At 41.9% G+C, this 12,473-nt stretch overlaps 2 protein-coding genes across 4 annotated transcripts in view; one reads left to right on the top strand and one right to left on the bottom strand.

The window, feature by feature from the left end:
• Window positions 1-2,105, top strand: part of Col4a6 (collagen type IV alpha 6 chain) — a 290,710-nt gene extending 288,605 nt beyond the window's left edge. The window contains exon 45 of the mRNA XM_013122309.3: window positions 511-2,105. Coding sequence (XP_012977763.1) covers window positions 511-771 — 261 coding nt within the window. The 3' untranslated portion in view covers window positions 772-2,105. The remainder of the gene's footprint in view (window positions 1-510) is intronic.
• Window positions 2,106-3,210: 1,105 nt separating this feature from the next.
• Window positions 3,211-12,473, bottom strand: part of Atg4a (autophagy related 4A cysteine peptidase) — a 50,248-nt gene continuing 40,985 nt past the window's right edge. For all 3 annotated transcript variants that reach the window (XM_005082460.4, XM_040744479.1, XM_013122310.3), the window contains 4 exons: window positions 8,499-8,644; window positions 7,193-7,249; window positions 4,837-4,945; window positions 3,211-4,166 (listed from right to left, as the gene is read on the bottom strand). In XM_005082460.4, coding sequence (XP_005082517.1) covers window positions 4,096-4,166; window positions 4,837-4,945; window positions 7,193-7,249; window positions 8,499-8,644 — 383 coding nt within the window. In that variant the 3' untranslated portion in view covers window positions 3,211-4,095. The remainder of the gene's footprint in view (window positions 4,167-4,836; window positions 4,946-7,192; window positions 7,250-8,498; window positions 8,645-12,473) is intronic.

The following is a 12,473-nucleotide window of genomic DNA, read 5'->3' as shown; positions in this document are numbered from 1 at the left end:
GAAGGGGCTTAAAGCACTATTAATTCAGAAACTTAAATCCAGCCTTCCTCAGATGTATATCTGGGGCCAACAGGATAGCTCAGCAGGTAAAGGCACTTGCCACTAAGCCCATTTGATCCCAGAAGCAGCCTGCACATAAAATGAATAACTATAATTGGAAATTGTCAAGGTCCATATGCCTGTAGGAAACAGGGGTAAATGAACGTAAATCTTGTGATTCTGTGAAGTCTGTGAAAGGAGCACATAGGGAGACACTGGCTGAACTGTGACCACTCACCACGCAGCATGGTCGGGAGGGCACAAAGGAGCCAGGAGCCGGGTTGCTCATCCAACAGCTCCTCCAGGGAGGATGGCCTGTGCCTGCTCCCAAAGCGCAGGTTCAACACGCTGGCTAGAAGCTGAGTGATTCCTGGGTGCAGAGCTCGGGACGCAGCCCGTTAAGAACAGAGCATGGAGCACTAGAGTGTGTGTTCTGACACAGCTCACACAGCTTCCTCCCTTCTGTTTCAGCACACTGCTGCCGGGACTGAGGGTGGTGGTCAGTCCCTGGTCTCCCCCGGCTCCTGCCTTGAGGACTTTCGGGCCACTCCTTTCATCGAGTGCAGCGGCGCCCGTGGTACCTGCCACTACTTTGCCAACAAGTACAGCTTCTGGCTGACCACGGTGGAGGAGAGACGGCAGTTTCGGGAAGAGCCTGTTTCTGAGACGCTGAAAACTGGGCAGCTCCACACCAGGGTGAGCCGCTGCCAGGTGTGTATGAAAAATCTGTAGGGTGCTGCCTGCCATGTAGCCCCTGTCCTCCGTACTCCCTCACAACAGTCACCTCACAAATGAGGGGCCGTCTGAGAAAAGGAAGGCCTGAACCCATCTGCCTGTCAACTTGTATATCAGAGTCTCATTTGGACTGGACTACTGGACATTGGTCATCCCAACCCTCAGGCCCAACAGATGACTCCACTGTGCTAGGATTTGCTGTTCTGTGTCCATCAATCTGGTGCTACTGTTCCATTTTGGTATGTGTGTGATTACTCATGGCTACCTCAGAAAGGTGTGCTGGACAACCATTTTCTAAGACTGCTAAGAGCTCTCCTCACCACCTTGACCAGGAAGCTCCTTATAATAGCTAAGTTATTTCTGTATGACAAGATGTCACCACACATTATTTGACTTAAACTAGAACTCGGGGTTTCCACCCTAAAAGTATGGCTCTGGCTGAACATTACACACAGCTCAAGTCTGCCTAGGGCTAGCCCTCCTTCAAGGCAGCCTACTGTATTTAGACAGGCAGTAAGATTGGTATGAAGAGGCAGCCTATAGCCAGAACTGAGCTGTGATTCCATCTAGAGTTTTTAAAGTCTATGCCCCATCTTGACCAAGAAGGATGAAAGGCTACCATTTGTTCCTCAAAGAATCACTGCCTCCTGGCTTGCTCTCTCCATTGCCAGAGAGACAGACAACTTGCTCTGGTTCAAAGTAGAACAAAGGATGCAGTAAATGTGACTAAGTTCACAAAAGGAAATGAGAACCACATCTCTTCTCAGCCTAGGGCAGAGGGATGAATAGATACAGAGCTGTCAGTTTTGCTTTTGATTCCAGAAACAAAAAGGTAAATCTCATGTCCCCATTTCCCAGAAATTCCTGATTACTCCAAATGTCACCCAGATCTGTGCAGATTGGCAAACTGAAGCTGCAGTGTGTTGGCTCCTTGCATTATGCCGCTATTTGAGACTTTCTGATAAAATGGGATCCAACTACTCTTTCATGTGTAGCCCTTTAAACTATGTGAAAGTTTTTTTCCCAAAAACTCATAAAAATCTAGCACATACCACTGTTAGCAAACCCAAAGCACAGTCTCAGTTGGCCATGAGGTATGTCCTCTGTTTGAAGCAATTCATTTTAATTACCAGTTGCATAGAAACCACTCAGTTACATGGACACGAAGCACTCCCTTCCGGGTGATTTCACTTCTTTAAGTACTATGTAAACTGTGCCCACACAGGCAAAGCATAAGCACTATAATCTGAGCTGTTATCATCATCACCTCCTACATAAGGAAAGAATGGTGTTAGCTTTTTACACAGCAAATAAAATTAATGAAATGTGAATGTTTGACTTTTTGAGACTCTTTTATAACCTTCTTCTAATATCTATTCTCACTAAACTTTATAACAAAACATTGAAACAGGGAAAATTAGAAAGTTATTAAGTCAAAGAGCTGAAGCTATCTTCTCTGGGTCAACAAAACCACAACATATTTTACAATAAGTATACAAGAAATTTATCTCTATCACATGCTAGACTTCAAGAAAGGAGTTTTCATTCCTCAGTGGCCTCAGGATCATTTACAGATAAATAAAAAGTCAGGAAATATTGAAGTCGGTAATATGAAATTGTGTGACTGGAGAGATTGGTCAGAAGTTAAGAGTGTTTGCTATACAAACTAGAGTTTGGATTACAACACCCACAAAAAAGCCATGAGTTCTGTGTATGCCTGGACACCAGCTTCAAAGGAAGTGGAGACAAGAAGATGACTGGACCTCATTGTCTTCCACCCTAGCCAAGAAAATGTGAGCCCAAGGTTCAGGGAGAGATTCTCTCTCAAAAGATTATGGAGAAAATGATAAAAGAGGACTCCCTCTTCAGGCCTCTGCCTGCACTCAGAAATGTGTACACACACATATGTGCATATACTCACACAGTCACATATACACAAATGAATATTTAAAATAAAATCTAAACTCTATGTATGCACATAGGCACATCTTACAGATGCATGTAAGTTAAACATGTGCATATGTTTACATACGCATAAAGCAATCCCGTGGAAGGATAAACAAGAATATCCCAGGAGTTTTCAGGGAAGGATACTGACCTGTGGGAGGAAGGAAGGAAGGAAGGAAGGAAGGAAGGAAGGAAGGAAGGAAGGAAGGAAGGAAGGAAGGAAGGAAGAGGAAAATTTAGAACCTAAGGAAAAAGTGAGTTGGCCAGTGCTAGTTTCAGATATTGGCCTCCCGTGAAACTCTGTAAAGGATGAAGATGAAATGCAGGCCCATGTGAAACACAAACTGAAAGGAACACCAAAAGGAGGATGATAGAAACTGAGTATCCTCCACAGCACAGTAATCTGATGAGTTGGACATGTATTTAATGGGCATATTAAATATCACCATATGAATAGTTCTTTCTAAATATACTTATCATTCAAAACAATATAATTCAAACAATTTATTTAATCCTTCAGACAAAAATGAACACTAAGTAAGTGATTGTAAGGCCACAGCCAGCCCTCCACTTGCTTTTGTAAATCAAGTTTTATTAGACTACAGCCGTACTCAGTCACATGCATAATGTGTAGGGCTGCTTTTATAACACAGAATAGTTACAACAAAGGCCACTTGGCCTACAAAGCCTAAAATATTATCTACCTACTCCTTTACAGAAAAAGTTTGCTCACCTCTGATTCAAGTGATCATGGTTTGACTTTAGGATATGGTGATACCAGTAAGGGTGGAGACTGTGACCTATTGAATAGGTTCCTCCAAACCAGCAGACAATTAAGAGGTGTACATTTGACATCATTTCTTTGACAAATATTTTGATAAAAATTACAATTATGTAAACTACACATTCAAATAATTTAACAAGAGTATTTCTCCCTGATTCATTTATTTTATTATTTGAGCAAGAAAACAGACTTCTTAGTACTTATCCCCAAAGAGGTCAACATCTGAAAGGATGAAGAAGAACTGTACAACTATCTCTCATCTGCTGGTACTTGCAGCAAGATGGAAGCTGCTGTCTGTCTTCCAAATGCTCCCATTCCAGCTGCTGAAGACTTGCTGTCCCCATGTAATAGAAGCTGGAAACAATAGATTCTGAATCTTCCTTTTCCTAGATCTTTCTCTTTCTGTTCAGGGAAGGGTTGGTGCCACTGATTTTTTTTTCTGAAAAATCATAATTGGCTCAGTCAGAATTGCTTTTGAGTTTGTATGCTGTTGGCATATCAGGCACTTGCTGACCAGAAAAATTTTATGTAACAAGTTCTTGTGGAGTCAAATGGAAGGCAGAAGACCTTCACATTGAGTTCTCACTATCTTACACACTCAGAATCTCAAAATCTTCCTCCAGGTCAAAGTCCTCCAGGTGCTCGGTAGAGTCTATGAATTCTGTTGGAACACAGAAATGAGAAAGTAGAAAAGCTTGGCACTAGGACTGATGTTCTCAATCAAGATACTACCCAGGAACTGCCACTTGGTGTGTATGAATCAATTTGCTAAAGCAAGTTTTGCCTGGAGGAAATGTACAATTAGGACTACTATAAAGTATTAGAAATTTTCTGTAAGACTCAAAACAACCAGGCTTGTTTATATAGGTCTGCTCACAGTGATCCGGTTAACACTCACTATGGCACCCTCTTTGTCTGTCTGCTGGTTAATTAATTTGTTGAAACCACATCTTGGGATTTAGTGCAAGCTGGTCTGGAACTTAGGATCTTCCAGCCTCATCCATCCGAGTGACTACAAGCATACAAGTACCAACCCAAACCTCAAGGTACATTTTGAGTTTCCATGCCTCTGATTCATGATTCTAAAACAAATTCTAGTAATCTTGAGTTTGCAATGACAGTGAATTAATGTTCTTTTTGTCAGCATTCTTTAAAACCAACAAACATCAACTTCTCCAAAGATTAAAAGAATCAGAAGCACCATTTTTGATCAGGCTAGATGTTTAGAAATTTCACTTTTCGTAAGTGATATGAGCCACCATTGCTTTTGTCTCAGCAAACAGTTGCAACATATAGGTCTGCTGACCAAGAGCTAACAGAAACAGCTTTACCTGCACCTGTGGTTGTCACTTCTGGCTTGGCTGGAGGTACAAAGGGAGGCCAATGTGATGGGTGTTTCTGAACTAACTCAAACATCCTCAAATTCTCCTTGAGAATTTCCTGGTTAGACAAAGAAACCACTGTAAACACCACAGAGTCATTACACTTGTGTTTACTTGATAGTTCAAGAACCTAAACCCTGACAGTAACCTGGTAGTGGACAAGTAGGCAAAAAGGACCTAGCAAATACATTCATCCTCTACTTGATTCATCTGAAGACCTCTCCTGACTTGTATTCTGGATCTGGTTGACAAGGCAAGAAGGACACTGGAGCAGACAGCTAATGAAGTTGAGTGTGGTCTGATCCCATCACAGGGCTCAGGGAGATTACCACGTATACAGGTTCAGTCAAATGTAGGGGTGAGGTATTCAAAAAAGTAATTTAATCAAACTGAATATGTCCCAAGAGAATTTGGCTACACATTTGCATCCCTTCAGTTCTAGCACAAATTTGTCTTGGTTTAAATGACACAGTCATCATCAAATTGTCACTCTGGGCTTTAAACCAATACAGCATTGCTACATTCTGAAATGGAAATGCTTCCTTGAATAACTTTTGGGGCTGAAGACATTGCTCCAAGGTTAGGAGCATTTTCTGCTCTCCCAGAAGAACTGAATTTAGTCCCCAGCATCCATATTGGGAACCTCGCAACCTGGTCCTAAGGCTCCATAGGATGCAATACCATCTTCTGGCCTCCATTGGTGCCTGTAAACACAGGATATACTCACACAGACATATAAGTAAAGATAATAAACATGAATTTTTAAACAAGAATTCTCTTGGTTGGATGTGGAGGTTTGTATTCCTCAGTGGTAGCCACTGGTAAGTTGCCCTTATTCAAGTAATTCAGACAACCCCAATTAAATACAATGGGCTACAAACAACAAACAAAAAGACATAAAGATAGAAGGGGACTTATTGAAAAGAAAGAGTTTGTTGGGAGGATAAGAAATGGCAGAGAATATGATCAAAGTACAGGTGCGTGTGTGTGTGTGTGTGCGTGTGTGTGTGTGTGTGTGTGTGTGTGTGTAATGAAACTGGAAGAAGAAAAACAGAAAGGAAATATATATGTAACACATTACAAACCTTATTTGTGAATAATATTTACATAGCCACAGCAGTAAGGCCACTTATTGTTTTCCCATCAGAAAAGAATAATAATTCTCTTGGGCTGGGGATATAGCTCAATGACAGAATTTTCCATGAATGTGCAAGGCCACAGGTTCAGTCCTCAGAACTGTGGCAATATCGATAACAGCAACAATATTTCTCTTGAACTTTGCACAGTGACTCACATCTATAATCTTAGTATACCAGAGGCTGAGGAAGAAGTATCACAAGCTAAGACCACCCTGGGCTTCATACTGAGTTCCAGGCTAGCCTGAACCACATAACAATAACTTCTCTCAAATAAATAAATAATTGTAACATCTGCATTTTGTTTCACTAATCTATTATCTGTGGTTACAGATTCAGTTAGGGACATCAGTGTTATTCATTTGTTCATTGTAAAGAAAAATATTTCCTCCATTTTCAGACAACACTCTGGGTTCCTTAATCCTTTGGTTTTGGAAGAAAATAGAACTTCATGATATTGGTACTCCACCAGATACTTTAAAAACGCTTCCTTTGATCTCCCTTAATTCATTCAGTGAACATATATCAATATATAGCATTATTTTGTATGCATTAGATACTGACAATGAGGGAAATGGATAGAGATTGGTGAACCAATACAATAATTCTCTTTTACACAATGTACCAAAAGGAAAAAATATCACTTGTCACGGACTTCTGCAAATGCTGATCCCTTTCAGTGGCCACATGCCTGTATTTTAGATAAATAATCCAGTTAATAGAAGGAAAAGTCCTCTAAACCATGATGGAATACACTGAGATATAAATGGATCACTAAACACCTAGAAAACGTTAGTCTCTTTATCCACCTCAATATTACAAACACATAGGGAAGAAATTCAGGCTGAGCTATGTGAAGCTGGCAGTTTGAGCTTAAAACAGCCTATTAGTGAGCATTTCAAGTGCCTCATAGCTTTAGCGAGGTGCAGCATTCGCTTTTGTCACTGAGTCTATCACTTAGCTGGCACACATACAGGTTTAAGTCTTTCTTTACTTGTCCTAAACTTATGCAGAGTTCTCTACATCTGACAGGTTCTTTGTTACCTTAGTTTTCTCCCCTTGCAACCAAATTATTTCAAACTGTTTTTGTATTATTATGCAGAATTAATCTTAAAAAAGAGATTTAGTAGCTTTCATGTTTATACTTAAAAAAATCCATCCATACTTACTTTCTGAACAAGGCTACACCAATTATCAAAGTCTTTCTCTTCTTTGCAGAAAAATCCCTTGGGTAGGGAAGAAGAACATGATTTAGAATATCCCTTTACAAGATGGAGCTATTGTCCCAAAGTTAGGGGGTAGGCCACTGTTTTACCACACATCTTCCTGAAGGTACAGGAAAACTGACTGGATGGACTATCTGTCCCCCAAAATCACTGGATTACATATGCACACACATAGCCATCCTCTCTCTTCTTCCTTCCTTTCTTCTCTCCTGTCTCCTCCCTCTCTCCCTTCCTTACTCATTCTCCACCTTCCTCCTTCCCTCTTCCTCCTGGTCTCTGTTTCTTTCTTGTCTTCTCCCTCTCCCCTCAACAATGTTAGATATTTTAAACTGGAGATCAGTCTCCAAAGGATGGGGTTAATTTCATCACATTTAGTGTACACACACACACACACACACACACACACACACACACACGCACGCACACACGCACGCACACACGCACGTACAATTCTACTGCAGCAGAGGACAAGTGTCAAATAGTACTTTTAGTTAGACATATTACTTTAAAAGGTGGCTAACTCTTCAAAAAGTTATCTATTAGAGTTGTGAGAAGCAGCAGTATCCTTCTGCCCTGAGTCATCCCTCAGTGGGACAAGAGTGGCCCAAAACAAGAGGGGAATACTCAGTCCTTGGTCACTGGTACTCTGATGGATGAAACAGGAAATGAGGATGCAGAAGGGCCTAAGAAATACTGGCTACTTCACAGCCAGGGGCCCTTTCAATATATGTTGGTAGCAGCCACAGCAAACCAGAGACTTCCTGAATTTGGGCATCAAGAAATAGATACTACCTCTCAGATTCTTACTCCCTTATCCCTCCTTAGTCATTTCCCCCCTTATATTTATATATCACACATTTGAGAGCAAGAAGGAATAGAAGGAGAGATACTAATGCTACCACTAACATTTATACCCTGTTTGCATGTTTGCAGTGTGCCTGGTCCTGTGCTAAGTGAAAATATATATCGCATCACATAACCAAATGATGGGGGAAGTACTGATTGTTTCCCTTGTTCCCTGATATGTAAAGACTGAGGCTCAGAAAGGTTGTGACTTATCCTACATAGTTAAGTAGCAGATCTTGGGTTTGAACTTGAGCAGTTTGGACCCAGGACCAGTTCTTTAACTGCCATATCACAGTGCCTCATTTAGGGGTACAAAGCAAGTATACTGTTGCTATACTACCTAACAACTTGCCAAGGAATCAATTTTTAATAGGTTGCTATCAGAGCTCCTTCAAATACCCACCAAGGCCACAGAAGGATCCAAGTTCAGTATACTCATTCGCTGTGGAGACTGCAGGCAATGGAAAGTCTGATCGTCTACTATTCCACTCTCTTCAGTGTCAACAAAGGTCTGGGTTGTGTGAGGGTCCAAGAAAATCAGCTCATCACCTGTTTTACGAAGACATGTTTAATCTTTGAAGAACCACTGGCCCTGGCCCCACTGCTATCCTAAGAATGCACTTCCCCCACCCCATCCGCAGTTCTCCTAATCCCTTCCCTTGCAAAATGAGAATGGGATGATAGGAAGCCCAAAGCCAGGGTAAGCATGCTTGAGAGAAGCCAAATGTACCAAAAGCTAGTCAAAGAGAATCCTTGACCTAACACATCTCCCCTGAGTCAAAGTCCCAAATGAAAAGGGATAGGTTTGGGGAAGGTGGGAATGAGAGAACACAGGATGACATGGCAGGCTCTGTGAGCAGCAGTTGCAAAGAGGTGATAGGAGAATCCCTAAAGCTGTGAGCTCCACTGCCACTAGGGGGTGAGCTGCATCTTTCAACATTAGAAGGCATCTTGAGATACACCACTGGTTCTCAGACCCATACTCAGCACCTCTCAAAATGGAAAAGACGTTGGCCTCCAAAGGACATTCTACCCACACACAGCAGGAAGCTAAGCTCAGTGGATCAGAACCCAGCATGATGATGCCTGTTCATGATTAGTAATTAGCTAGTGGGTTAGGCATTGTGAGCAAGTCTATTAGTTTCCACTAGAAAAGACAGCCTCTATCATGTAAACATTGGCATAGATGAGCCTCACTGGAAAAACCTACTTGGAATGACCTCTCTCTCTCTCTCTCTCTCTCTCTCTCTCTCTCTCTCTCTCTCTCTCTCTCTCTCTCTCTCTCTCTCTGTGTGTGTGTGTGTGTGTGTGTGAGTGTGAGTGCACGCGCTCACACTCATACATGCTGGAGATCAAACTCAAGACTTTGTTTATACTATGCAAGCATTCTACCACTGAGCCAAAACCTAAGTCCAGGATGACTGAGTTTCACACATAAGAGAAAAGCCATGCTTCACTAGACTGTAGAAGTTCAACCTCAACATGACCCTGGAGAAGACTGACATAATAAAATGTCTACTGTGAACCAATGTTTAGATGGCAGAAGTTCTTATGCTGGTAAGTAGATATAAATGCCTCAGGAAACATCTGATATCACTGTCCAGGGCCAAGGTCGTCTGAGTCTCTGTCCTCAACTCAGGTGACAAAAGATTACTTACTGGCAACTATAAAATGTCCTCAAAGTCTTTGGAATTCCATACAGGAGGGCACATCTATGTGATTCTACTGGTAAAGAATATGATGCCTGATAAAAATTTTCATTATTCTGTCTCATAGACAAAAACAAACTACTTAACTTATTCACCTTTCAAACACTCTCATTTTCAATCAGTGTAACGGGGCTTGCTCTAGTACCTTACATGGTATAGAAGACCCAGGAACCAGAAATATTCACCTCTGTGACATGTATGCAATACAATATATAATATAAAGCTATTTTAATGATCTCACTTTGAGTCAGACATATTTATTCACAAATACACAGCTATGAAGTATGGAAATCAGCATCTTCGTATGATTTGCCACATGTAAGTCAAGGCACAAATTCCTAACTAGACCAAGGTGAGTGATATCAGTAGAAAATAGCCTCAGATCACAATGAAGAGCACGAAGCCTCTCTAAGACCTTACAACAAGGTAGTTGGAAAGGGAAGTTGGGGACATAAAGATAGAACTCCCAAGAGGGATAGGACCCAACTCTCCACCAGAATGCTTTAAGTTAAAGTGCTGGGAATGATACTAGCTTGTCAGAGTACAGCCATGACCTTTTCCCATGAGTGAAGAGGACAGCTTTTCAGGCTGCTTCTTTTCAGAGAGCAGCAGAAGACATCTAACACCCAAAACTTGACATTGAGACTAAGGGTGTCTAATGAGGGCCATGGAGAACAGGCAGGCTGGTCAACCGTCTGCACAGATGGGGCTAATGCCATAGATCTCCACGTGGCAACTTGTACCCAAGAGCAAAGAACAAACAGTTCCTTCTCTCTAAGCAAGCAAAATCCGACAGGCAGAGTATTAACATGGCCAGAGCCTCCCACATCTAGATCTTCTCCAGCTGCCCACTTGGCAGGGGGGCCTAGGAAAGAATGGGAGGTGGAGAGGGCAGACAGAGATGACCAAATTGGGATCAAATTCTGACTTCACTGCTTGTTAGCTCAGTGACACTGAGAAAACAGTCTCTCTTAATCTTCATTTCACTATGTGTAAAGTGAAAGTAACAGTCTCTCTCTCACACAGGAATGCTACTGGTGATGAGAAAAGTATGGACATGTTCAGTATGTTCAGTACAGACTCTCCCCCAAAATAATTCTGAAAAGAAACCCACAGATACTAAGTGATAGTGATGGCTGTATATTTTTGTATCACTTTGTTTGACAAGAACTCCAAAGTTTAGACAAAGAGGGCATCTGGATGTTCATAGCCCTAAATACTGGGTTTTGTACTTAGAAAAATAAAAGGTATTATGAGCTACAGTTGTTCCATTAAGTTGTAATTCTAAGGCTGCATCAATAGATGGCAGCATTACAGAAACAGGCAGCTGTGTGGCAACCCTCACAAAAAAGACAGGAACAAAGAACTAAGAAGGACAGAGGTGTTGGGTGGGGCCATCTCACTGAACACTTACTCTACATCTAACTCTTTGCCAAATAGTTTACCATGAGAAGACATAACAGAGAGTCAAGAGCTGGCTTATTTTAAAGGAGAGAAACATGAGTCTGAGTTAGCTTTCTCCAGCAGTCAAGCCACACAACCTAGCAAGGGACTTGTGTGCAAAGTCAGCTATGGGTGTTACCATCCCACCTCCATGGTCACCAGACAATGGTTTGGGGAGGTATCAGTGCCCTCTCTACCCTGTTCTCTGCATATTCTCTCATGGTACCTGCTTATAGCTACCCTAGGTCTTCTTGCCTGGCAATAAGTTTAAGCTCCTGGCTTTCTTGAATCCTGGTGTCTGATCACTCTATTTCCAGAAAAGTCCTGGGCCAAATCTCTGTGGCTACAACCCTCCTTTTCTTATAGTCTCGAGCACATACCAGGTGTCTGGGGCCCTGCTCCTTAAAGCATGGTCTGTGGAACAGCAGCAGCACTGAAATTCCTTCAAAAACAAATCTCAGGCCACATCGTAGACTTACTGAGTCTGTATCTTAACAGGTTCCCTTGTGAACAAATGGAGTATAGATGGACTATCTAGCATTCCATGTTGTTAAGGGCTTTAAATATCTCTGGTCACAGCTAAGTGAGTAAGGTGACAAGAATTCCACCATATGAAGAAAATGAGGGACTCTTCATTAGGCCCATATTAAGAGGTTAGTAGGTTTTGTTTTGTTTTATTTTTGAGACAGGTCTCACTATATAGCCCTTGCTAGCCTGGAACTCACTATGTAGATTAGGCTGACCTCAAACTCATAGAGATCCACTTGCCTCTGCCTCCCTAGTGTTGGGATTAAAGGTATGTTCTACGGCACCCAACTATAGAAGACTATAGAGGTTAGTATTTTTAAGGCCTAGTCACACTATTGGGAAAGGCACAACTCTGTCTTTGGATCTTCTAATTCCTAGCCATTCCCGGCTCTGAATACTGACAGAGAAAGTCTATTCATGGTGACCTGCTTCAAGGAAGGAGATCAGCAAAGGCAAAGTACTGAAACCCAACTGTCCTGGGACCCACATGCAGGAGAGGACCATTCTGGAGCAATGCTGTGACCTTGTGTCTAGCATGAAGAAAAGAGCAAAACTATCCCACCAAGACACAAAGAAGTAAAAGCACTAATGGGGACCTGGTGTCCGTCAAGCACAAAGAAGCAAGAATTACTCTGCATAGGTCAGGTTGGAGACAAAAGGAGTTAGCCAGAGGCTACAGTATCCCTAGGCTAAAAGCA

Source organism: Mesocricetus auratus, unplaced genomic scaffold, assembly GCF_017639785.1.
Source record: "Mesocricetus auratus isolate SY011 unplaced genomic scaffold, BCM_Maur_2.0 Super-Scaffold_100003, whole genome shotgun sequence".
Lineage (NCBI taxonomy): Eukaryota > Metazoa > Chordata > Mammalia > Rodentia > Cricetidae > Mesocricetus > Mesocricetus auratus.
Note: the sequence above shows the minus strand (reverse complement) of the source record. Positions and strands in the feature narration are given on the sequence as shown.